Source organism: Myxine glutinosa, chromosome 1 (assembly GCF_964187855.1).
Source record: "Myxine glutinosa chromosome 1, kmMyxGlut1.1, whole genome shotgun sequence".
Taxonomy (NCBI): Eukaryota; Metazoa; Chordata; class Myxini; order Myxiniformes; family Myxinidae; genus Myxine; species Myxine glutinosa.
Window position 1 is genome coordinate 242,507,988 of NC_136261.1, and position 27,500 is coordinate 242,535,487.

General features: G+C 41.0%; 1 protein-coding gene across 4 annotated transcripts in view; it reads right to left on the reverse strand.

Annotated features, from left to right (window-relative positions):
* Positions 1 to 27,500, reverse strand: part of LOC137435446 (muscarinic acetylcholine receptor M1-like) — a 249,870-nt gene that overhangs the window by 9,512 nt on the left and 212,858 nt on the right. For all 4 annotated transcript variants that reach the window (XM_068129249.2, XM_068129232.2, XM_078785495.1 and 1 more), the window contains one exon: positions 20,164 to 21,104. In XM_068129249.2, the coding sequence (XP_067985350.2) occupies positions 20,164 to 20,985 (822 nt within the window). In that variant the 5' untranslated portion in view covers positions 20,986 to 21,104. The remainder of the gene's footprint in view (positions 1 to 20,163; positions 21,105 to 27,500) is intronic.

Below are 27,500 nucleotides of genomic sequence, written 5' to 3' on the forward strand. Positions count from 1 at the left end.
TTCTGCATCTATTTTGAATATTTTGAATTTGTTATTTATATATATATATATATAATTATTTTTTTTGGTGGGACAGCTTCTATTTTGCATCTATTTCTGCATCTATTTCTATTTCTGGATCTATTTCTGGACTTCTGCATCTATTTTGAATATTTTGAATTTGTTATTTATATATATATATATAATTTTTTTTTTTGGCGGGACAGCATCTATTTTGCATCTATTTCTGCATCTATTTCTATTTCTGGATCTATTTCTGGACTTCTGCATCTATTTTGAATATTTTGAATTTGTTATTTATATATATATATATAATTATTTTTTTTGGTGGGACAGCATCTATTTTGCATCTATTTCTGCATCTATTTCTATTTCTGGATCTATTTCTGGACTTCTGCATCTATTTTGAATATTTTGAATTTGTTATTTATATATATATATATATAATTATTTTTTTTGGTGGGACAGCTTCTATTTTGCATCTATTTCTGCATCTATTTCTGGACTTCTGCATCTATTTTGAATATTTTGAATTTGTTATTTATGTATATATATATATATAATTATTTTTTTTGGTGGGACAGCTTCTATTTTGCATCTATTTCTGCATCTATTTCTGGACTTCTGCATCTATTTTGAATATTTTGAATTTGTTATTTATGTATATATATATATATAATTATTTTTTTTGGTGGGACAGCTTCTATTTTGCATCTATTTCTGCATCTATTTCTATTTCTGGATCTATTTCTGGACTTCTGCATCTATTTTGAATATTTTGAATTTGTTATTTTTATATATATATAATTATTTTTTTTGGCGGGACAGCATCTATTTTGCATCTATTTCTGCATCTATTTCTATTTCTGGATCTATTTCTGGACTTCTGCATCTATTTTGAATATTTTGAATTTGTTATTTATATATATATATATATATATTTTTTTTTTTTTTTTTTTTTTTTTTTGTAGGGACAGCTCCCCCATTCTCAAAACCAAGTGTTTTTCATTCAGGAGTGTTAAAATATCATTCATTCTAATAGAACGGCAACCATTTTTAAAAGACGAATATTTTATCTCCACTCCAAGTTCACAAATGTCGACATCAGCCATGCCAAGTAATTAATGGCTAAGTAATTGTTGTGAACATTTTGCAACTAATCATCACCACTTGAGTTATTACTCCCATCCACAATAAAAGTGTAAAATAAATCCTATCAACTACATACCAGAAAGCTCACTTCTAATTATGTCACGTCATGGAATCCATCATTGCCACTGATGTCAAGTCCTTCCTGTTTTCAAACATCCCAATCTCTGACCATCAGTTTGGATTCTGTCCCAGTCACTCAACTGTGAACAAGCTGCTGTTTCTCTCTTAGCAGTGGTGGGAGGCCCAGCATGTCAAACAAGAGGTCAGGATTGTGGCCCCAGATATATCTCAGGCATTCAACATGGTCTTGCATCCTGCTTTGCTTGCCAAGCTGTCTGCTTGTGGCATACGAGGTCACCTTCTCTCCTGGATTGCTAAATTCCTCCAACGGATCACTCAGTCAACATGTTGCTATTAATGGAACCATCTTCTCTCCTCCACAGTGAAGACTAGAGTGCTCCAAGACAGTGTCTTGGGCCAAGTCTCGTTTCTAATTTACATAAATGACTTATCCGATGCTCTAAAAAAATCCTCACTTCCTTTTTACAGACAACTCCATATTGTTGTTTATAGTATCCCCATCCCACTACTAGGCAGACTGCAGCTGTGCCACTCTATGCTGATCTGAAATGGATTCGATGCTGGTGTGATAAATGGAATACGCCTTTCAATTTTGGAAAATCTCACTCCCACCCTGTCACTCTGAACGGATCACAAACAAACCCATCTATCTATTTCCAATGTCAGCCAATGGAAGATAATCAGTTTGTTGAACTGCTGGGCTTCACCATCAGGCAGAACGTCTCCTGGGATGCCCATATCGAAAATCTGGCATCAAAATAACAGCTGCACACTGGGGCATTATCCATCATTCCATATCTTTCCTTTAAAATCAGAGCCACTTACCATCTATCAGGCCTTTGTCTGTAGCTCACTGGAATATTGCTGGGAATAAATAAGTGATAGGAGTAAAGGAGGAAGATGCATGTGTACGCACCGTATGCTTCGATGAAGAGGCATTGTATGCTGCTGCTTTGGCGCACGTGATAAAATGTCTGCTCGGTTTTTTTACCACCTCTCCTCCGGTCTAGCTCTCTCTGCTCTCTCATCCCCCTGGTCCTTCCTGGCAACTACAGGATACACAGATTTTCCCTTCAACTCCCTCCTCATTAAAAGCCTGGTGTTGGCTTAGCGGTTAGGGTGCGGCTTGGGATTCTAGGATCCTGGGTTCGAATCCTGGTCAATCGCTGAATTACCACCAGGGGGGTTGACTCAGCCTGTCATCCTTCTGAGGTCGGCATAATTGAGTACCAGTTCACTGGTAATTCCCTGTGTGTCACAAGAGACAACTAACAGGGTTGGCGGCAGGAAGGGCATCCGGCCATAAAACATTGCTTCACAAAAGGGACCACAGTGCCCGAAAAGGCCAACCCCTGCTCTGCAGGGAAAAATGGCCTCCAAAGGTTTTTTTATTTTTCCCTCCTCATTAAACCTCTCCAATTCAGGCTCCCTCGACACCTCAACTAAATTTATTCCTCATTTCCCTCATCTGTGGAGCTGCCTTCCAGGAGCTGTTCCATCCCACGCTTCTTTCCACATCATCTAACGGGCAGTGCACCATCATCTCATATCATCCATCCCCCCATTCTTATCTGCAATCTTTATTACCCACATTATATTATTTTAGTATTTCTTTATTTGTATACAAAGCCAAGGTTCGTGGAAGAGCTAGTACAATGAATGGATCTGGACGTCATAGAAAAAAAGGAACATGAGGAAGAGAGAGGGGAGGAGGGACACCGACAGCAGGGCTGGAGGGACAAAATAGAGTGAGACTTGGCCAAATAAGGGCTGTGGGGAAGAATACAGGTAGGGGAGGATGCAAGGGATGAACAGGATGGATACAGAAGGAAACTCTCAGGAAGGGAAAACTGGAAATTTGGAAAGAGGTAGGCTTGCAAGAGGATGGGTGAGGGGAGGTTAATCAGGGTAGAAAATATCAGATGGTGGTGAACAGCTTTCTTGAACACCTGTAGGGAAGAATATGAATGAAGAGATTGTGGAATTGGTTCCACAAGTGGGGAAAAAGAGGAAGAAAATAGGAGAGGTGAGCAGTGCTTCTTGATATCGGGAGTTTCACCAGAAGGGGCTTGCTGGTGGACGACGTGCACCCTGCAGAAATCCGTGGTGGTGGGGGACATAACATGGGAAGGGCTGATGGTGCAGACAAGAAATGAGGTAGTAAGATGAGAGACCACCGACCTGTTTGCGATGTGAAAGTGATAGGCCCATATACCCAGCTTAATTGCAGGAGATTCCAATGATCTTGAAGGCCTTAGTAACCAGGGTGTCCAGTTGAACAAGGTGTGAGGCAGTGGAGCCGGCCCAGAGGCGAGAGCAGTACTCCATCAAGTTGCAGATCTGTCAGAGTCTCACTATGGCTGATAGTGAGACCGAGGAGATTCAATGACTGAATGTCCTCAAGAGGATTGTTAAGAAAGTGGATAGGAGGGCTTGCCATACATTCCTTTCAGAGAGGAATGAGAGAGAGAGAGTGAGAGTGTGGTAATTCTCAGGATTGAAAGGCATATTCCAAGTGTTTGCTGAACTTGTGATTCTATCAAGGTCTGAATATAGGGAAGAGGCTGCTGCCTGCCTATCTGAAGGATGAGGGATGTCATGGCAGAGGGGCGAGTCATTAGCAAATATATAAAGAGGATTTTACAGGGAGTCAGAGAGATCATTGATGTAGATTAAGAATATCATATGATTCGTAGGAAGAGGTGTAGAACACTTTGCTTCCTAACCCAATCCTCTCACTTTAGCCTATTGTGCATCGTCCCCCTCTCCTTTATCTTTTCATGTTCAATCCTTCTTTGCTTATTATCTCCAAGCGTTGCCCCACTAACCCACTGTCAGTTCATATCCTCCATCAGCCTGCTTCTTGATTTTGTAAATAAAAAGTTTATTGATGTATTTAAAAAGATAAAGCTTGTAAAAGAGCAAAATTTTAAAATAAAGTAGACTAATATTTTTCAGGAGTGTTTGCCAATTTGTCATAAATTTGATCAACTCCCATAAGAAGAAAAAAGGAAGAAAAGTGATGATTATAGGGGAGTGAATGGAGGTAAGGGTGCTGTGGAAGGAGAGAAGAGAGAGAAGGGAAAAACTTTTTGGAAGAGATACTGGATAGGAATAAGAAGAGGTAGGAGAAAGGCCTGTGTATCCACAAATGCAGAGTTTGGCAGATGGGCTTTTTCATTTTAACCAATCACCCAACCAACTATTTTGTCACGCCAATGATTATTTGCTCCCAGCTATGTCTGTATGAAGTTTTATGAGATAGGGACTGAACTTTTAAGAAAGGGTTTGAGCTTTAGTTCAACATCATAAAGGTTAATTTGTAAGTGAAATTTCCACTGAAAGTACTGCATGTCTAAAAACCTCCCACTTGTTGTTCATTGACTTGCATTGTTAACTTTGTGACAAGGTAATATTTCAGTTTGCGTTCTCACAGAAACCAGGATAGTTTATCAATATTTCAAACACAAAAGGTAAAGTAAATGGAGAATGAAATGTAAAAGAACGTGTTAATGGCACAACAACACAAAGCAACACTAATGAAATCGGTGACACTTTTAAATACAGTAAGATCTTGTAATTGGATCAAACATGTGAATATACAGACTTGGCATTTCATATGGAATATTTTTTTTGTGGGGGTGAACTTACTTTTCAAGATGACTTAGAACCAAAAGTTCATTGGAATTATGTTGAAATTATTCTAGATTTTGTTAATGTGACCTTTAAAAGAAACAAAACCACATTTGACATTTCAAAGCAAATAAATTGATCCTTGAAAGTGATGTAAAGTGATATCGAACTCAATTCACGGACAGTACTGTGTTAAACTTCTGTGCGTTTTCCAGAAGTATCTATTTATTTTGCACATTAGCCAAAAAATTTTTCAACAAAAACAAAAGTTAAATTAAGACTGGGATTACGGACAGTAAAATTACAGTTCAGTACTTCGTGTAACCCCCATGAGCATTCAGGAGAGCACGTACACGGTGAGGCATGCTGTTCACGAGATTTGCCAAGGTTTGGACAGGAATCGCTTGCCATGCAGTTACAATAGCCTGCTGCAATTCACGCACAGAGGCAAGCTGCTGGTCCAAGTTGTCGATTTGACGCGTTAATTCTGCCCACAAGTTCTCTATCGGATTCATATCCCGGGACATGGCAGGCCACTCCATATGCTCTACACCACGGTCAGCAAGAAAGTGTTGGATCATGCGAGCACGATGAGGCCGTGCATTGTCATCTTGGAAGACAAAGTTTCCTCGAAAGGCTGCACGAACAAATGGAAGCAATGTTTCTTCCAGAATGGCCCTGTGCTTGAACTGGTTCAGGTTTCCATTCAGAATAACCAGGTCAGTTTTGCCCCCCGCATGAAAAGCAGCCCAAACGGTCACCCCACCACCTCCAGCTTGGACTCTTGGCACTATAAAATCTTCGTTGTAGGCTTCATGCACTTGTCTGCACACTCGGACGCGGCCATCTTGACGATAGACCAGAAATCTAGACTCGTCACTGAAGATCACGTGATTCCAGTGTCCTGGCTGCCATTGACGGTGCTCTCTGGTCCACTGCAATCGGCGCTGGCGGTGTTGTCTGGTCAGACGTGGCTTTCTCAGGGGATGCCTGGCACGATAGCCTGCTTGAACCAGTCGTTGGTTGACTAGCCTTCTGGATACAGGCACATTTGTCAGTTGCTGCCACTCAGCCCTAAGCCGATTAGCTGACTTGGTACGGCCATTGCGGACTAACCGGTGCAGCTGGCGATCATCCCTCCTTGTGGTTCTGTGGGGACGTCCTGGCCTCGGTATTGGAGTAGGGACACCCCTCTGAGCATTTCGTTTCAGGATATTTGACACCTGACCTTAAGTGATGCCATACTGCTGAGCATTAGCACGCTGTTTCATGCCGGAATTTCGTGAAGCCACCATTAAATGACAAACAGCATTGTCGACTTGAAGGACCATCTTCAGGGGAAGCGGCAATAACTTTTGTAGACGTGCAGCAGTTGTTTTCCACTAATACAGAACGCAACAACCCTTATATACCCGATTGTGAAGCCAATCGTCAAATGTACCTGTCCGTACATTTTGTCACGCCACCTGTGATATAATCCTGTTATTGACTTCTTGCTGCGACAGACAATCAGTGACATGGTTCTTTTAACAAAGAAATCACCGAAGCGTAAAAGAAACTCACCAGATTGATATACCGAGTTCAGAAAGTAAACCCAAGTCAAGAAAAAAAAAATATTCCATATTAAATGCCAAGTCTGTATATCTATCTATAATTCCAGTAATCTCTGTCTGTCTGTCTGTACGTCTGTACGTTTGTCTGTGACCGCTGTTTCTCGACAACCACGGGTCCGATATACTTTTAACTTGCCAGGTATATTGCTGGGGACCCGAGGATGTGCCTTTTCAAGGTTTCATATTAATCGGACAATTACTTACCGAGCTATGTCCAAAAAACGATTCAACCAATCAGAGAGCAGCGAACGATCGCGTGTGCCGAACGTGGCGGGCACACTCTGCCTCGGATGGCACATTTGAGAGCGTATTCATTTATTTCACGTTTGCAAACTATGTTGGCGTTAAACTATGTTTTACAACTAATAAAAACGAATTTGCGATTCATTCGCTTTCCTGCGCGTTTGTGCACGCGATGGCGATTTCTTTACCAAACTCCGGAAGCCGTTCGCTTTGGACCAAACCATTGCATGTAAATAGAGGGGGGGGATTGTCACCACTCGCAAGCCGTTCGCTTTGGACCAAACCATTTCATGTAAATAGAGGGGGGGGATATAATTTTAGATATAGATATAGTACGGGCATGCCCTAGTCTATCTATAATTCCAGTAATCTCTGTCTGTACGTCTGTACGTCTGTACGTTTGTTTGTCTGTGACCGCTGTTTCTCGACAACCACGGGTCCGATATACTTTTAACTTGCCAGGTATATTGCTGGGGACCCGAGGATGTGCCTTTTCAAGGTTTCATATTAATCGGACAATTACTTACCGAGCTATGTCCAAAAAACGATTCAACCAATCAGAGAGCAGCGAACGATCGCGTGTGCCGAACGTGGCGGGCACACTCTGCCTCGGATGGCACATTTGAGAGCGTATTCATTTATTTCACGTTTGCAAACTATGTTGGCGTTAAACTATGTTTTACAACTAATAAAAACGAATTTGCGATTCATTCGCTTTCCTGCGCGTTTGTGCACGCGATGGCGATTTCTTTACCAAACTCCGGAAGCCGTTCGCTTTGGACCAAACCATTGCATGTAAATAGAGGGGGGGGATTGTCACCACTCGCAAGCCGTTCGCTTTGGACCAAACCATTTCATGTAAATAGAGGGGGGGGATATAATTTTAGATATAGATATAGTACGGGCATGCCCTAGTCTATCTATAATTCCAGTAATCTCTGTCTGTACGTCTGTACGTCTGTACGTTTGTTTGTCTGTGACCGCTGTTTCTCGACAACCACGGGTCCGATATACTTTTAACTTGCCAGGTATATTGCTGGGGACCCGAGGATGTGCCTTTTCAAGGTTTCATATTAATCGGACAATTACTTACCGAGCTATGTCCAAAAAACGATTCAACCAATCAGAGAGCAGCGAACGATCGCGTGTGCCGAACGTGGCGGGCACACTCTGCCTCGGATGGCACATTTGAGAGCGTATTCATTTATTTCACGTTTGCAAACTATGTTGGCGTTAAACTATGTTTTACAACTAATAAAAACGAATTTGCGATTCATTCGCTTTCCTGCGCGTTTGTGCACGCGATGGCGATTTCTTTACCAAACTCCGGAAGCCGTTCGCTTTGGACCAAACCATTGCATGTAAATAGAGGGGGGGGATTGTCACCACTCGCAAGCCGTTCGCTTTGGACCAAACCATTTCATGTAAATAGAGGGGGGGGGATATAATTTTAGATATAGATATAGTACGGGCATGCCCTAGTATATACAAATTTCATTATCTATTATATATGGATGAGGTTTGTGTGTGTTTGTGTGTATGTGTGTGTTTGTGTGTGTATGTGTGTGTGTCTGTGTGTGTGTGTGTGTGTGTGTGTGGCATGTTTTTTGTGGAGTTCTACTGGAGCTTTCTGATGTGGAATTTGACACATCAAAATGATCATCATGATCTCCTGAGTTGATTAGGCTAATTAACTGCAAATAACCCGGAGTAATTCCCATGTTTTAAACGCATGTCATGGTAAGGTGTATAGAGCAGCTTAATATGTCCTTCCACAGCATGGCATTCTAATTCCAAATTGAATAACAAAAATAATGATAACATTGTAACAAAGCACATATTAATTGATACTAATAATAACAACACAACAATAATAACAGTAGTATCATTTGGCAATAACAATAATGAACATATAATCCCCACCCTAGCCCAAGCACATCTGGGCTTGGTGAAAAGTAAGCTCATGCTCAAGCAGTACAGCAAGCCGGTATGCTACAAGGCCGGGAGGACCAATGAAAATTTGGTCCAATGGATACTGGTATACAAACTGGGCCCACTGGTATATCAAAATATGAAAATATCAAGCATCAGTGGCATCTAACTAATTGTCAATTAACGGCATCTGTTTATTCCATATATGACTCTGAGGTATTTCATGGCCTTAATTGTTCCCACATTTTTGAGGGGTTAGCTGGAGAAATGTTAAGACCCAACTATTTCACAAACTGGCCGACCAAGTCTGCTGTTAAACTGAAAGCAACAGGAATTTGGAATTTGTTCAGGATTTTGGCGATAACCTGCATGCGCTTCGTGAAAGACACTGTGAGCTTTTTAACGTCAACCAACTAACGCCAGCAGACTCGACACCCAGTTTACATTCAGCAAAGGGATGGTGCACTTTGTGACGTGACACCACAGCCAACTTATCCTCTGACACACAAAAAAATTAAGGTTAACCTATTGCTTCCTGCACTTCACCAGATGGGTCATTCAATGTGAGGGACAAATTTTACTTTCTTCACCAAGAACAATTTTCATGAAACTTAGCATGGTTACAGTCACGTGAAAAAGTAAGTACACCCCATGTAAAGTTTTGACTGAATGAATGAATGAATGATCGTTTTAAGGCCATTTTTCCCCGCTAGAGCGGGGGTTAGCCTTCCGGGCCCCATGACAATCATGGTTCCCTGTTTGAGGCAATATTTTTTCTGGCCGGATGCCCTTCCTGACGCCAACCCTTGGTCACGCTCTTACGATGCGCAGGGATACAGTGTGCCTATTCTGAATCGGGGTACACACCGTGATCATTCATCCCAGCAAGCTGGTACTCAATTTGCCGACCTCGGAAGGATGACAGGCTGAGTCAACCCCCCCTGGCGTTAATTCAGCGATCGACCGGGATTCGAACCCAGGATCCTAGGATCCTAAGCCGGCACCCTAGCCGCTAAGCCAACGCCAGGCTATTTCAACATATTTCAACATACAGCTATTTGATCTTCATTTCAACAATATTGATAGATAAAGGTGATATAATACAACAAATATCATGAAACATTTACATTTTGTTATCCATTGTATAATTTAAATAAACATAAATGCAAATTTCGCATGTGGAAAAAGTAAGTACACCCCTACATTTATCACTACTTCAAATACCTAAAATTAGAATCAGGTGCACCAGCTCAGGTGCAAATGATAAGAACATCGTTAGAGAGGATCTTGGAGGAACCCGTCTTATTTAAACCTCAGACATTTAGTTTGGTTTGCTCTTTGTTGTTGAAGTGTGCGGCGTCACCATGCCAAGATCAAAAGAGCTCTCTGATGCATTCAGAAAGAAGGTTATTGATGCCTACGAGTCTGGGAAGGGATTTAAAACGATCTCCAAACAATTTGAAATCAATCATTCGACTGTCCGGAAGATCATCTACAAGTGGAGAAGATTCCAAACAACTGCCAACTTGTTCAGGCCAGGCCGCCCCAGCAAGTTCAGCCCGAGAGCAGACCGCAAGATGCTGAAAGAAGTCTCTAAGAACCCCAGAATGTTATCACGGGACCTACAGGTAGCTCTTGCCACTGTTGATGTCAAAGTGCACGAGTCTACCATTAGAAAGAGGCTGCACAAATTTGATCTACATGGGAGGTGTGCCAGGAGGAAACCTTTGCTGTCCAGAAAGAACATCAGGACAAGAGTAAAGTTTGCCAATGAACACCGAGGCAAATACCAGCACTTCTGGAACAATGTGCTCTGGACAGATGAGTCAAAGGTAGAGCTATTTGGCCACAGTACCAGAAGACATGTTTGGCAAAAACCAAAGACAGCATTTGACCACAAGAACCTGATACCAACTGTAAAGCATGGTGGTGGAAATATTATGGTTTGGGGCAGCTTTGCTGCATCAGGGTCTGGGCAGCTCACCATCATAGAATCCACTATGAATTCTTCATTGTACCAGAGGGTGCTTGAGGATAATGTGAGGCCATCTGTCGGCAAGTTGAAGCTCAACCGAAGGTGGACCTTGCAATATGATAATGACCCTAAACATACCAGTAAATCCACCAATGAATGGCTGAAAAGAGAGAAATGGAGGGTTCTGGAATGGCCAAGTCAAAGCCCGGATCGAAATCCCAGCGAGATGTGGGGGGATTTGAAATGAGCTGTGCATGCAAGAAACCCCTCAAACATCGCACAGCTGAAAGAATTCTGCATGGAGGAGTGGGCAAAAATTTCTCCCAGTCAATGTCAGAGACTGGAAGACAGTTATAAGAAACGCCTACTTGAGGTTGTTTCTGCCAAAGGGGGCAATACCACCTATTAGAGCCAAGGGTGTACTTACTTTTTCCACATGCGAAATTTGCATTTATGTTTATTTAAATTATAAAATGGCATACATGATGTAAATGTTTCATGATATTTGTTATATTATATCACCTTTATCTATCAATATTGTTGAAATGAAGATCAAATAGCTGTATGTTGAAATATGTTGAAAAAGTCAAAACTTTTCATGGTGTGTACTTGCTTTTTCACGTGACTGTATATAATTTTAGTGCTCCAACCTCATGAGGGAGCGCCGTGATGTCACCGCCACGTATGTCTGTCCTGTCTGCGAAGCTCCAGAGGAGCCATCCCGCAGCACAAATGTACATCACAAAGATGTTAATTCAGTTAACTTCACAAGTGCATGAAAAACTCACAGTTGCCGTCCTGGTTTTGCCCTTCATCCGCGTCCGCGATATTGGGGCGTCATCAGGGCAACACAGCGAGCTTACCACACAGTTGTGACTCTGAAAACCTTGCGGTTATATACCAGTTATTATGCGACTCCATACTGTGAGTGGTGAACCACCAGGAAGGTGTCCCGTACAGCCATTGCTGCACCTTGCTGGGAGCGATAAGCACCGCCTGCCACACGGTAACATTATCTCTTGTTTCCGCCCACTACATTGAGTCTACCTGGATGCAGTTGGGAGTAGTGAAATTACTATATATAGTTTTAGTGCTCCAACATATATATATATATATATATATATATATATATATATATATATATATATATATATTAGGGTGGTCCTCAAATGTACACCAAAAAATAAAATTGGACTTTTTTCAGGTGCTTGTTGCTAAAATTGTTCCTTATTGTGAAAAAATGAAATGTGCCAAAGATGGTTTCGATACGACTTTATTTACTACTGTCACACATGGGTTGAAAATTACAATGTTTCAGTATCGACACACAAAATTGTTTTTAATAAACTAACACTCAGATGTAATCCCAAATCAGTAAGAATGTATGACAAATTATTTCCTCCTTATTTTCTTTGCGTCGGGGAACTGATGGCGATGCCACTCAACAACTTGCAACAGGTACTGGCGCTGCTGTTCATCCTTTGTCAAGACTTGATTGTAGTCCTGTATTAATGCTACACCACGTTCTGCAAAGTCGTTGACAGTGGCAATACCACGCAAGACTTGCTGTGATGACTGAAATGATGGGTCATCGGCCCACTCACCAGGGTCCTTTTCTAGGAAGTCAGTATTGACTTTGAATGCAGTAAAAATTCGCAGTGAGGCAGAAGTAACAAAATCTGCAACAGTATTGGCAGCGATGGCTTATTTTGCTGTAAGATCCACATGTACCCGTGGTTGAGGATTCTCTCGGCATTCTTCTTTAAGAGCAGCTACTATCATTCGCTTGACATCAAGCTCAACACTATCATCAAACAGAGCAAGTCCTGCCAGTTCTTCGCTGAGGTACCACAAGTGATTGGAAAGCTTTTTGCTGGTGGCTTCGGCAATCACTGAATCAGGATAGAAAATGAGTGCTTTTACGAGAGCTCGGGCTCCAGCGGGAGCACCAATGGCAGATGGAGCGCTGAACCAGGCTTTGGTATACACTGCTCCAACAAATGCTGTAAAACGCTTTATGCCAGTGAGTTCCTTTGGGGTCAGTCGAAACTGATCACGGAACAAGTAGATCTTGATTCCATAAATCACACGGGCCATCCATCTTGCCCGATGCATGGCTCCTGGCTGCATGAACCTGAATCTTCTCGGAGGACGCTCACCAAACAGAATAATAGTCAACTCAAGAAGTTCACGGTAGTCATCTTGTAGTTGGCCCGATTCCAGTTTCTGGATGCAGAATGAAACGACATCTTCTTTGCAACTTAAAAATACACCTGAAACTACAGAGTCCAGGTTATCGGGCATCATTGGCTTAAACTTGCTTTGGTCAATGGAATTCCAGTTTGACTGGAAACGCTTGAAAACGGCTATCTCAGGTCCTTTTGATGGACCAAGAAATGGTTTGAATGCTGCCATTGCTGCCTCTACCACTAGTTCCAGAATGTGATGCCGGCATGCAAAATGTAATCGTGGTCGTCCAAGCTTTTGCTGCAAAATAGTGCACGCACCAAGTGCTGAACCAGTGTTGCTGGCTGTCGTGTCAAAGCTCATACCTGCCACCATGTCTTGCAAATGCCATTCTTTGAGGCATTGCATAACAGCAGCAGCTGTTGCTAGTCCAGTTCCTGCTGGCAGCTTTGGCACACCCAGAAGCTTTCCAGTTCCTTGTGGGTCACTGACAATGACAGGAAGGCGATCAACTTTTTTAGTCCCATCGTCTGGAAGGAGCTTGCCATCCCAATGAACCACCAGACTTGTGTTTGGAGCATAGGATGCCTGGATGTCACCTGCAATTGTCTTCCGTTGGATCTGCCTGGATTTCCTAATCGATGTGCGGTTGATGGCCAACTCTGAAGGGTCATGTCCCAGAGCAGAGGCTGCTGCTGACAAGATGTGAACAGCTGATCGATCGCTAACCTTGGTGCGGTCGAGAGCTGCTGTTAGGTCTGGTGTAACAATGCTACTTGCACGCTTTCGGCTCTGCCTCTTTGAAGCAGATAGAACAGCAGAGTCGTCATGATCACTGGCTTCAGCACTGCTGTCTGTTGATGATGCTAGCTCAAGAGTCTCCTCTCGGGCTGCTTGCTTCTCTTTTTCATGCTGCTCTCTTTCAGTCAACACCTTGTCGCGTTGATGTGTCCGCTCCTCTTTTCCTGCTAGCACCTTGTCAACACCAACCATAAAGCCCCGTCGACCTGGCTCCCGTTGTGCCTTAGGGTGCCTTCACATACACGGATTATTCTTACGAGTCCTTATGGATCGCCAACTCGTAGTCAATCGCAAGCATCCGTAAATAACGGAAGATGATTTTTGACATGTCAAAAGTTGTTGCGAGTTGTGACGAGTTATCTACGGATACCAGCGAGTTATTTACGGATGCTTTGCGATTGACTACGAGTTGGCGATCCGTAAGGACTCGTAAGAATAATCCGTGTATGTGAAGGTTGCATTAAGGAATTCACGGTCCTCTGGTATTTTGATCAGACCAAGGACATCAACATGAGCAATGTCAAATAAGTCACGTAGACCGGTTTGAAACTGCTCTTCTTTCTTTATCTGAGGGACAGATCGCCGGCTCTTTCCTTTCAGGATGGATCTGTATTGTTCTACTTTTCTCTTTAGTCTTGCAATGATATTCCGCTCATCTGCAGTGGGGATCCGTGCTTTCTCCCAGATGCATAATGTCTCACGAACAACAGTTGTTGCGGCACTGCCAATGTCCAATTTCTCAGCATGATGTAGCTGAAAGTATCGCTGCAGAATCTCTTGCCAAGATGGGAGCCGAGTTTCTGGTAGTTTTTCAATATGGCAGCCTATCAGCCACACATGGTTCTTTTTTCTGGTTGCTCTTCTTGAAGTACTTGCACTCGCCATCATAACTGAAACAAACTGAAATAATTTCTGTATAGTGCTGATTAGCAGGGGCCATGTGACAGTGGTAAAAGTTTTCAAAATGAAATGAAATTTTACCCAATTTGTTCTCTCTTCAGGTGTAATAAAAAAATGGAAAAGCACTTTAGCAAAGTTAATGTTTACATTTGAGGACCACCCTAATTATATATATATACATACACACACACTTATATACATATACACTATACAGTATATATATATATACACACAGTGCATTCAGAAAATATGTCTTTCACTGAGGAGAGGCTTCCGTCTGGCCACTCTGCCATAAAGCCCAGATCGGTGGAGTGTTGCAGTGATGGTTGTCCTTCTGGAAGTTTCTCCCATCTCCACACAGGATCTCTGGAGCACAGCCAGAGTGACCATCGGGTTCTTGGTTACCTCTATTACCAAGGCCCTTCTCCCCCGATTGCTCAGTTTGGCCGGGCGGCCAGCTCCAGGAAGAGTCCTGGTTGTTCCAAACTTCTTCCATTTAAGAATTATGGAGGCCACTGTGCTCTTGGGAACCTTCAATGCAGCAGAATTTTTTTTGGCTTCCCCAGATCTGTGCCTCGACACAACCCTGTCTCTGAGTTCTGCAGGCAGTACTTTCGACCTCATGGCTTGGTTTTTGCTCTGATATGCATTGTCAGCTGTGAGACCTTATATAGACAGGTGTGTGCCTTTCCAAATCATGTCCAATCAATTTAATTTACCACAGGTGGACTCCAATCAAGGTGTAGAAACATCTCAAAGATGATAAAGAGAAATGGGAGGCACCTGAGCTAAATTTCAAGTGTCATAGGAAAGGGTCTGAATACTTATGTAAATGTGATATTTCAGTTTTTTCTTTTTAATAAATTGGCAAAACTTTCTAAAATCCTGTTTTCTCTTTGTCATTATGGGGTATTGATTGTAGATTGATGAGGGAAAAAATGAATTTAAACGATTTTCGCATAAGGCTGCAACATAGCAAAATGTGAAAAAAGTGAAGGGGTCTGAATATTTCTGAATGTACTGTGTATATATATATATATATATATATATATATATATATATATATATGTATATATATATGTATATATATATATATATGTATATATATGACTCCATGGTAAGATCTCCAACCTTTAATTGAACAAACAATGACTCAACGTTTCGATTAACAACATGTGAAGCCACACGCCTCCGTTAATCTTCCTCAAGAGTGATAAAATCATCTCAACATCCCCTTATATGCAAAGTGGGCGGGGTATATGCAAAGTGGGGTGGGCAAAGCTGGACAGCCAATGAAACCGTATCACACCGCTCTCGTGAACGGAGACGTTATTGACCAAATTAAAAAATCAACCGCATATTAACGGCTTAAAATAATCCTGTAAGCAATGCTGGATTATAACTCAAGTCTTTAGAAAATCAGGAACAATAATTACATTTAATTAAAAGTTAAACTTGTAAACAATTAAATTGTAAATTAAATTAAAACTGCAAATATATTAAAGCAAAAATTTTATTTTATTTTAAGATAAAACTAGAACGGGCACTCGGTAGAGCGCATACCTTCGCCGCAGCTACTGTTCTGTACTTGGCATGGGAGTGTAGGGAACAGAACAGTGAACAGTTTGGTGCTGATTTCATGCAAATCGGATAAGAATTGACCGAGTTATGACAAAAAACGCACATTTTGCAAGGTCGTGACCCCCCTGACCTTTGACCCCCAACCGCTAACAAGGGTAATGTCTTCACTGGGTCATGTCGTATATCACAAGATCGGGCATTGAATTCTGAACATTTTGGCATTAGTTGCATGCCAATTGGATAAAAATTGACCGCGCTATGGTAAAAATACGATTTTGACCTTTTCGTGACCTTGACCTTGACCTTTGACCCGATTGCTCCCAAAATCTAATCAAATGTGTCCCGTATAATAACCAATCATCCCACCAAATTTCATGCAATTCGGTTGAATACTTTTTGAGTTATGCGAATAACATACACACACACACACACACAGACATACAAATAAATACACAGCGATCAAAACATAACCTTCCGCTTTTGCGAAGGTAATAAAATTGCCATAATATCAAGATCATCACATGTGGCCCTATGCGGTAAACGGGAATGTAGGTTGGAGGTGGGTTATAGGGGGGGATAGAATGGGGGGGGGGGGGGAAACCAGAGGGGGGGTGGAAGCGGAGGGGGGGGGGGGGGTTGGGGAGAGGGGTGGTTTGGAGGGAGGGGGGGGAGGGGGAGGGGGCAAATTATCCGAATAAAAACCTTGTGTGACATATTATGTGGACTCGTTGTTCAAAGTACGGAATGCCTGCTTCGTTTACACAAGAGTGGGTCAAACGCTACCGGTAAGTCAACTACCTCTTGTGTGATCGGGGTAACAGTTTCTTCTGTGTGCCAAGCCTCCAAAACACGTCTTCTGTTTCTGTTGGGTGTGGAACCCAAAATATTAACCCTATCCCATAAAGGTGTGTGGCCTTCCTTAAGGCCGTGTTTGGCAATAGCAGATCTGCTGGGAAAATTACATTCAAATGCTTTTTGGTGTTCAGCAATACGTTGACCCAAGGTCCTCCCGGTTTCACCCACATACTCAGCTCCACAACCACAGGGCACTACATATACCACCCCTGACCTATCCTTCCTCGGAATCTTGTCCTTGACCCTCATAAGGGCTTGGCGAAGGGTGAAAACCGGTGTGAAACTCACCCTCACTCCTGCCGATTTCAAAATTCTGCCGACCCTCTGTGAAACCCCCGGTACAAAAGGGAGAACACACAAACCCTTTGGTTGTTCTCTCGGTCTCAGCCTGTTGTGCGGGGAAGCCCTTATCGTTTTCCTGTTGGGTGGCAAGCTGTCAGGATAACCATTTGCCCTTAACACATTTTGAAGATGGTCCACCTCACTCATCTTGTCTTCAAAGGTGGATGGTAAATCACGTGCTCTTTTTGAGAGGGTGTGCACCACCGATCTTTTGTGTTCCATTGGATGGCAAGAATTGAAATCAAGGTAGCGATCAGTGTGTGTTGGTTTTCTGTCCACCGTTACCTTTAAGGCTCCTTTGGGATCCCTTGCGATGAGTGTATCCAGAAAGGGGAAGGGCTCCATTTTTCTCCTCTTCAATGGTGAAATTAATGGAGGAAAAAGTTTTATTTATGGTCTCATGTATGATGCCCACCTCATCCGAGTGACAGATGACAAATGTGTCATCCATAAATGACATGAGACCATAAATAAAACTTTTTCCTCCATTAATTTCACCATTGAAGAGGAGAAAAATGGAGCCCTTGCCTTTCTGGATACACTCGTCGCAAGGGATCCCAAAGGAGCCTTAAAGGTAACGGTGTACAGAAAACCAACACACACTGATCGCTACCTTGATTTCAATTCTTGCCATCCAATGGAACACAAAAGATCGGTGGTGCACACCCTCTCAAAAAGAGCACGTGATTTACCATCCACCTTTGAAGACAAGATGAGTGAGGTGGACCATCTTCAAAATGTGTTAAGGGCAAATGGTTATCCTGACAGCTTGCTACCCAACAGGAAAACGATAAGGGCTTCCCCGCACAACAGGCTGAGACCGAGAGAACAACCAAAGGGTTTGTGTGTTCTCCCTTTTGTACTGGGGGTTTCACAGATGGTCGGCAGAATTTTGAAATCGGCAGGAGTGAGGGTGAGTTTCACACCGGTTTTCACCCTTCGCCAAGCCCTTATGAGGGTCAAGGACAAGATTCCGAGGAAGGATAGGTCAGGGGTGGTATATGTAGTGCTCTGTGGTTGTGGAGCTGAGTATGTGGGTGAAACCGGGAGGACCTTGGGTCAACGTATTGCTGAACACCAAAAAGCATTTGAATGTAATTTTCCCAGCAGATCTGCTATTGCCAAACACGGCCTTAAGGAAGGCCACACACCTTTATGGGATAGGGTTAATATTTTGGGTTCCACACCCAACAGAAACAGAAGACGTGTTTTGGAGGCTTGGCACACAGAAGAAACTGTTACCCCGATCACACAAGAGGTAGTTGACTTACCGGTAGCGTTTGACCCACTCTTGTGTAAACGAAGCAGGCATTCCGTACTTTGAACGAGTCCACATAATATGTCAGACAAGGTTTTTATTCGGACAATTTGCCCCCTCCCCCTCACCCCCTCCCTCCAAACCACCCCTCTCCCCAACCCCCCCCCCCCCGCTTCAACCCCCCCTCTGGTTTCCCCCCCCATTCTATCCCCCCCATAACCTCCCTCCAACCCGCATTCCCGTTTACCGCATAGGGCCACATGTGATGATCTTGATATTATGGCAATTTTATTTTATCTTAAAAAAAAATAAAAAAAATTTGCTTTAATATATTTGCAGTTTTAATTTAATTTACAATTTAATTGTTTACAAGTTTAACTTTTAATTAAATGTAATTATTGTTCCGGATTTTCTCAACACTTGAGTTATAATCCAGCATTGCTTACAGGATTATTTTAAGCCGTTAATATGCGGTTGATTTTTGAATTTGGTCAATAACGTCTCCGTTCACGAGAGCGGTGTGATACGGTTTCATTGGCTGTCCAGCTTTGCCCACCCCACTTTGCATATACCCCGCCCACTTTGCATATAAGGGGATGTTGAGATGATTTTATCACTCTTGAGGAAGATTAACGGAGGCGTGTGGCTTCACATGTTGTTAATCGAAACGTTGAGTCATTGTTTGTTCAATTAAAGGTTGGAGATCTTACCATGGAGTCATTTGGATTTACTCCCAACTGCAAATCTTTGCTTATATATATATATATATATATATATATATATATATATATATATATATATATATATATATATATATATATATATATATATATATATATATATATATATATATATATATATATTATATATATATATATATTATATATATTATATATATATATATATATATATATATTATATATATATATATATATATATATATATATATATATATATATATATATATATATATATGTATGTATGTACGTACACATTCGATAATATTTATTTTAAGTGTAAGCATAACATTTTCAAAGCTGTCTGCATTGCCACCTGTGTAAGCGATGCAGCAGGCTGAATTAAAAAAATAAGCTAAGTTGGCTTGAGATGTTCACAGGACATGACCTCAAGCAAACACTGGTAACCAGCAAAAATATTTTGACCAATATATGTTGCAACATTATGACACACTTTTCCTGTGCTGGAATGCAAAATAAATGCTGTCAATGCTGTCAAAAAATAAGCTAAGTTGGTTTGAGATGTTCACAGGACATGACCTCAAGCTAACACTGGTAACCACCCAAAAAATTTTGACCAACATATGTTGCAACATTATGACACACTCTTCCTGTGCTGGAATGCAAAATAAAAGCTGTCAATGATTTGAGCAAGAGTAATTGATCCAGCACTTTGTTACCAAATATCAATAGGTATAAACTATTGTTGGGCAACAATGAAAATGTCACAATTGCATTATGATATATTCAGTGCAATTTAATTATTTAATCACTAAACCTAAAATTATATATTTACTGCATAAATTGAAACTTTTGTGTTTGTGTCAGACTGTGGGATGTAGAGAGAAAGAAGGATGTTCAAGCAACCTCTACCTTGAAACAGCCACAACGACCGGGAGGACGCTTGTCTCCTCCATGTTCAGCATCCGGCTGCCTTCCGTTGCCAGCAGGCTTTGGCGTGAGGAATCGGCGGCTAGACTCAATTTCTGAGCCTTGAAGACCCACCAGCTCACGTGTTCGTTTCTGTGTCTCGCAGTAGATACGCCAGTATAGCACTGTCATGATTGAGACCGGCAAGTAGAAAGCTGCAATGGCCGTACCAAATGTGATGATTGGTTCAGACAGAAATTGAATGTAACATTCTCCCTCTTTCACAGTTCGCGTACCCACAATGTACTGCCAGCACATGATTGCCGGACCCCAGAGGATCAAAGACACCACCCAGGCCGTACCGATCATAATGGCTGCACGCCGTGGTGTGCGCTTTGCCTTGTATCTGAGTGGCCGTGTAACAGAAAGGTAACGATCCATGCTGATTACTAAAAGGTTCATGACTGATGCGTTACTTGCTACGTAATCCACAGCAAGCCATAAATCACAAGCCACACTTCCTAGTGGCCAGCGGCCCATTATGATGTAGGTCGTGAAAAGATTCATGGAAACTATGCCAATAATTATGTCAGCAACAGCAAGGCTGAGCAAAAAATAGTTATTCACCGTTTTCAGTTGCCGGTTAACTTTGAAGGCAACCAATACTAAGACGTTTCCAACAATTGTCAACAAACTGATTACGCCCGTCACGGTGCCAACGGCCACTGCCTGGGCCACCGTCAACTCTTGACTCAGAGAACTGGAGTTTTCATTGCATTGTTGTACCGTAGAGTTTTCACCACAAGGGTTGCTTGAAACCTCCATTGCATGAGCTCTTGTTTTGGCAGCACAGCTGTTGGACCTCAGGCACAAATATGTCTTAAAATGTCGCAGTGCCAACAATCACGTGCACCTTCCGCCAACTTCAGTAAAGGCATGCCAATCTGCAGAAAGAACACAAACATAGAAGGATTGACAAAATGTTTGTTTCAAATCTAACTTTCTATGTACAATCAGGCCAAGACCCATAAAGTATCCAGCATAAGGCTTTCTTCTATCTTCGGAATCCTTACAAAGAAAGCTGCTCAGTGTTGATCACACTTTATCAAATGAGCTAGTCTTACAACTGCAAAATATTTGTGAATTTTGTCACGGAAATGGGAACCTGATTCCATTATGCCCTTTGCAAAGCTGTCAAGATAAGGACAGAGTCTCAATTTTAACAACTAGTGAGATACTCGCGCTACGCATGGGTGGGAGGCCAGAAGCAAACAGACAATGCAGAAACGGTGAATGCTAAAGCATGAAACCAATAAATTCCACATTCCTGTAGCACCTTCAGTCGCACGTCAGACATGGACAGCAAATTCGTGAATGACTTCCATGAAAAACGTACCCGTTCGCAAACAAACGGGTACGTTTGTTCTATACCAAGTCAATGGCGAATCTGCATATGGCGATCCGCGAATTCACGTTTAGAAAGTAGAAACTGCCACGGCATGTCGTCATTTACTTGAACTCGATATCTCTTTTTTCATTCCAAACAGCATAACTCCAATCACAAATTAAATATCGTTAATATAAAAAATAAACTTTTAACAACATTTGTGACATAAACAAATGTTTTAATCCTGATGTGAAGTTCCGTACAGTTGGGTGAACACAATTACGAATTCAAAATCGTAATTGTATTCACTCAATTCCAATCATCAATTCATACTTTAACAAAACGATTAACACAATTAACGTTTAACGATTTAACATTACGATTGAATGACGGTTGTATTTGGATATTATCAAACCTGCGTATTGCCATCATCTGCCCACTTCCGCATTCGCGGCAGGTTCATAATTGTCATCAAAATCTAAAAAGTATTTGTAGAATTTCAATAAAAGCCACATCACTGTTCATATCGGTAAATATTATTCCATTGTGTTTGGAAAAACTGGAAAATTGGAAAACTTGGAAAACTAATATAGCCTATTTTACTCCCAGGGGTCCCAGGAATAACCACCCAAAATATCGTTGCGATTGGTTGAGCCGTTTTTTCGGGACCTTCAGACGGACAGACGGACATTTGGTGAATTATAGTAAGATTACCGTGATAAAATTTCCAAAAAGTTTACATTTTGTTGAAATACAAAAAAAATAAATCTTTCATCTCTTTATCTTTAGAAGAATCTCCTAGAGTAAGTCATTTCTCCTTTAAACATTGTTGGAATTTCTATCAATGGCTATCCTGCCTTTTCAGGTTCCATTGGTCTCATAGATCCATGAGTCTCTGACACCATTAAGCTTTAACTCTGATTTCATTACGACACAGTAGATTAAATCAGGAAGCCTTTGTAATACAGTTTCTGATCTTGCATTTGAACAAACTAGGGCATGCCCGTACTATATATATGCCCGTACTATATATCTATCTAAAATTATATCCCCCCCCTCTATTTACATGAAATGGTTTGGTCCATTCGCAACGCCAAAGCGAACGGCGAACGGCTTGCGAGTACAGTGACAATCCCCCCCCTCTATTTACATGAATGGTTTGGTCCATTCGCAACGACCACAGAACCCCCCCCTCTATTTACATGAAATGGTTCGGTCCAAAGCGAACGGCTTCCGGAGTTTGGTAAAGAAATCGCCATCGCGTACACAAACGCGCAGGAAAGCGAATGAATCGCAAATTCGTTTTTATTAGTTTTAAAACATCGTTTAACGCCAACATAGCGCCAACATAGTTTGCAAACGTGAAATAAATGAATACGCTCTCAAATGTGCCATCCGAGGCAGAGTGTGTCCGCCACGTTCGGCACACGCGCTAGTTCGCTGCTCTCTGATTGGTTGAATCGTTTTTTGGACATCGCTCGGTAAGTAATTGTCCGATTAATATGAAACCTTGAAAAGGCACATCCTCGGGTCCCCAGCAATATACCTGGCAAGTTTCAAGTATATCGGACCCGTGGTTGTCGAGAAACAGCGGTCACAGACAAACAAACACACAGACAGACACACACACACACACACAGAGATTACTGGAATTATAGATAGATGTCATCACTTGGAAACAATTTCCCAAAAATCCTCTCCTCTTTGGGCCTTTGTTATGAAATTCTGAAAATCCCTCGCAGTTAGTTATTAAGCAATGTTGCAACCAAAGTATTTTTGATACATTTGATGTCATGCTAAATTATCCCAGGAATAAAGTCTTTACTCCTCCGCCCTAACTGTCCATAATATAAAGAAGTTTGTCTGTAGCTTCCAGGCTAACAATAAAAGAGTATAACAGAGTCTATATGACCATCTAAGTTATCAGGAACATGGTACTGTGGACACGTGATGAGATTCTCAAATCAATTACATCACATGAAATTACAGGAGATTTTGATAAAGGAATGCATTTCTTCGTCGTCATTAAATCAGGGTTTTTTGTTGTATCTTGCAATTGAAAGAAGGCTGTGCTTTAAAGTCCCCAGGCTATGCATCCTGTTAGATTCTACATCCTTGGGGATAAATGGAAAAGTAATAATTTCAAGCTCCACAAATTTTGAAGGTGTGAAAAATAGCACCATGTCATTAAATGTTCATTTCGGTGTAGACAATAAATGTCCTGTTAAAGCAATAACAAGATTCAAATAATGCATTTAAATCTGACTCAATTTCAACACATGACAACACGACCGAGCATTTAGCAACATAGAGCCTTTCCGGGTGAGAATGAATGTGAGAATGAATGATCTACATTTAATTTGCATTTACATGCACACACACACAAACAATCACACACAACAGATTACAGTCATCTCTTGGCTAATAATCAGCACAGGTGAGGCTAATAAAAGAAACAGATTGCAACATCTTGATTCTCAAATGAAATTTAAATGTAAAATTCACTGCGTAAGATTTAACCTCTCTTTGGAAAACAAAAGTGAGACAGCATGGCAGCTCTGTCTATAAGAGTTGATAAAATAAAATGACAAATATAAGCAGACAACAAAATGAGGTTGATGAGTGCTATTTGTTAAATATGACAATTCTGGACACTGAATTACTGATAAAGTTTAGAAAATATGGAGAAAAGGCCTTGCAACAACTTAATATAATCTATGATGAGAGCACATATTTTCCTGAAATCCAAGCAGTAACCAGGTTTGGATCGGTAATTATATATTTTGCCCTTATTGTTTCAGGGCCATCTATTTAATATGAAAATCTGGCAGAATATATATATATATATATATATATATATATATATATATATATATATATATATATATATATATATATATATATATATATATATATATATATATATATATATATATATATATATATATATATATATGGATGGAGTCAGATTTACTTATGTAATCAAGAGATGCGCCCCTAAGATCTGTTCCGCATTGCCATCTCATGAATCAATTCTGACATTAAGATTAAGATAAAAAGTTAAGATATATAAGATAATTAAGATAAAAAGAGAAATTGAGTTTTTAATCATAATTGTACAATAATCATCCCGGTGTGTACCCCAGTTTAGAATAGGTACACCGTATCCCTGCGCATCGTAAGAGGCGACCAAGGGTTGGCGTCAGGAAGGGCATCCGGCCATAAAAAAAACATTGCCTCAAACAGGGGACCATGATTGTCATGGGGCCCACAAGGCCAACCCCCCTCTAGCGGGGAAAATGGCCTTAAAACGATCATTCATTCATTCATTTCAATCATAATTTTTATATTAATTTCCCAAATGGATATTTTAATATGTTTAATTTTAATTTTATCAAAAGTAGAAACTGTTTGCAAAAACTGTGGAGTAAAAAAATTCACCACCATTGCCAATTTGAACGTTTGTTAAAAATATAAATGCTCAGAAAGTCCAACATTTCAGCCACAGAGTGCCCTTCGTCGGGCACTAGGCAGGTAATGCATGATCGGATGTTAATACCTTCTGGAAATTGCTGTGTGACGCAGGTCTGCCAAGGACTAAGTGACCGAGAAGATGATAATATTGTTTGCTTGGCTCTCTGCTTGTTCTCTTTTTCATTCAGTGCTTATCACAACATATACGTCAAGTTGGGATTCACCCAACCAGAAAATGCTCTACTAAAAAAAGGATTGCTCAGTGAACCCTGATTTCTCTCAATTTGGATTTTTTTTTTTTTAACCAGATAGCACTTTCCACTCTAAAATTACCAGCACAATTCGTCCTTCTGAAGATAAATACACACACACACAAACGTGTTTGCATTTTTGTGTCAAATCTGCCTATCATGTTGTGCTACATTCAAGTTTTAAAAGCACAATCTCATGATTTTCAACAGCACTCTACAAAATGTACACTAAGTCAGACATGAGAAAATATAAAGCTATTAAATGAAGGAATAGATGTCTGTCCATGACAGCAAATATATTCAGTGATCTTCTTCTCCTCCTCTTCTTCCCTTTATAAGGGGTGAGGGTCTACTAAGTGATGTATAAATAGTATCCATACCGCAAGAATTGTTGTCTTTGCAAAAACACACAATTGTCATGCAATCATGTGGTTCCACTTTTCCACTTGCTCAACAATGTGGTATTTATTTATGACATTGATCGAAGACTCGTGGAGCCCAGTTTGTACATACATCACATGCAAGACAAAGACATTAAAAGACATGGATGTGCTTTAGCATGAATTACAAGGAAATTAGTAAACAATGCACAAAGACATACGATATATGTGTTATGAAGCTGCGTTCACCTCCTCATGAGCCAAGGGTTCATTTGAGAATGCTACAGGCCGACCCACAGTGCTTTGCAAAACTAATTTGTAAAACAAGCTGGAAAATGCTTTGAACCACATAATATCTTCTGGGATCAATCAGTTCCAAGAAAACATTGTGTTGGGAGTTTTTCATATATGGTCAACATGAGAAACGTATCAAAGTTCTCACGACAATTCAAATGCTCTCCAAGATGACAATATAAAATTAGTATCAGAGATATATGTGAGACAAGGAGGAAATGTTCAGGTTCTTAAGAGTGCTGTTGACATTTTTGAGTTACGTAATCAGTGGATATCTGTTAAGCAATTCACGAAAGGTGGGTTATTGAGTAAATAAGATTAGAAGTATCACACGCACACAAATGTTGTTTTTAAACGTCCTGATTGAAAGGTAATGAACTGGATGGTGATTACATTTGCTTTGTGAATTGTTGACTTTGCTTGTTACTGCTGACGTGAAAGAAATCTTCCACAAATTGAAAGTTACTGACCCTGAAACTGCCAACATCCTAAGCCTATGTGCCCTTTTCAGCCCCCAGGTAAACCTCTTCACCCTGCCAGGCAATGCTTTCTGCATTTTAAGCATTCAGCAGAGATCAAGTGATGAATTTTGGAAGAACCACAGTCCTAGTCTTTTCTGAGGTGTGAACATTCGTGGCTCGGTCCCAGTTGCATCTGCTGTGAATTTGCCTCTGGATGCTCCAGGGCCTTTTTAGGACAAGGCAATCCTTCACTTTGCAAGCAGGCTTCCCATGTGACACTCCCAATTTTGGAAGTTAAATGATTTTTTCATAAGAATGAAGAAGATGCCACTACAGGTTATTTCTTATCTTATCCTGAAAGGGAATGAATACAGGTTGGCCACAGATGGTACATTTTATTTCACACTAATCAAAAACTCGCGACCAAGACGTGCAAAACTCTTAAGATTGTATTTCACCTTAAAGCGAATTGACGTTGGCATTCACGACTGCTGGTTTTGTACATTTTCACCATCACCTTCTATCATATGATCACAATACGAAGAATGAGGAACTACTCACAATGATTAGCTCCTGGAAATGGAAAATGGAAAAGGCTGGAAAGGGTGGAAATGCGAATGGTTCGGTGGATGTGCGGAGTATCGTTGAGAGAGAGGAAGACAAATGATGAATTGCGAAAGATGATGGGAATAGAGCCTGTGATGGATCTTGTGAAGAGGAACAGGTTGAGATGGTTTGGTCACGTGTTGAGGAAGGATGAAAGTGACTGGTTGAGAAGAGTGATGGAAATGAATGTAGAAGGAAGTAGAGGACGGGGAAGACCGAGAAAGACTTGGCTAAAGATGGTGGAAGAAGAAATGCGGGCAAGGGGGTTAACAAGGGGAGATGCAGAAAATAGGGCAAAATGGAGAACATTGTCATGGGGACCGCAAGGCTAACCCCCGCTCGACCAGGGAAAATGGCCTTTAAATGCATGTTGTTGTTGTGTTTTGATTAGCTCCACAATCTATATCAGAATCTGAGCTTAAAAAAAACAAAAACAAAATAAATAAACAAATTTATGCATTGATTGAATTTTAATAATAAAAACAAA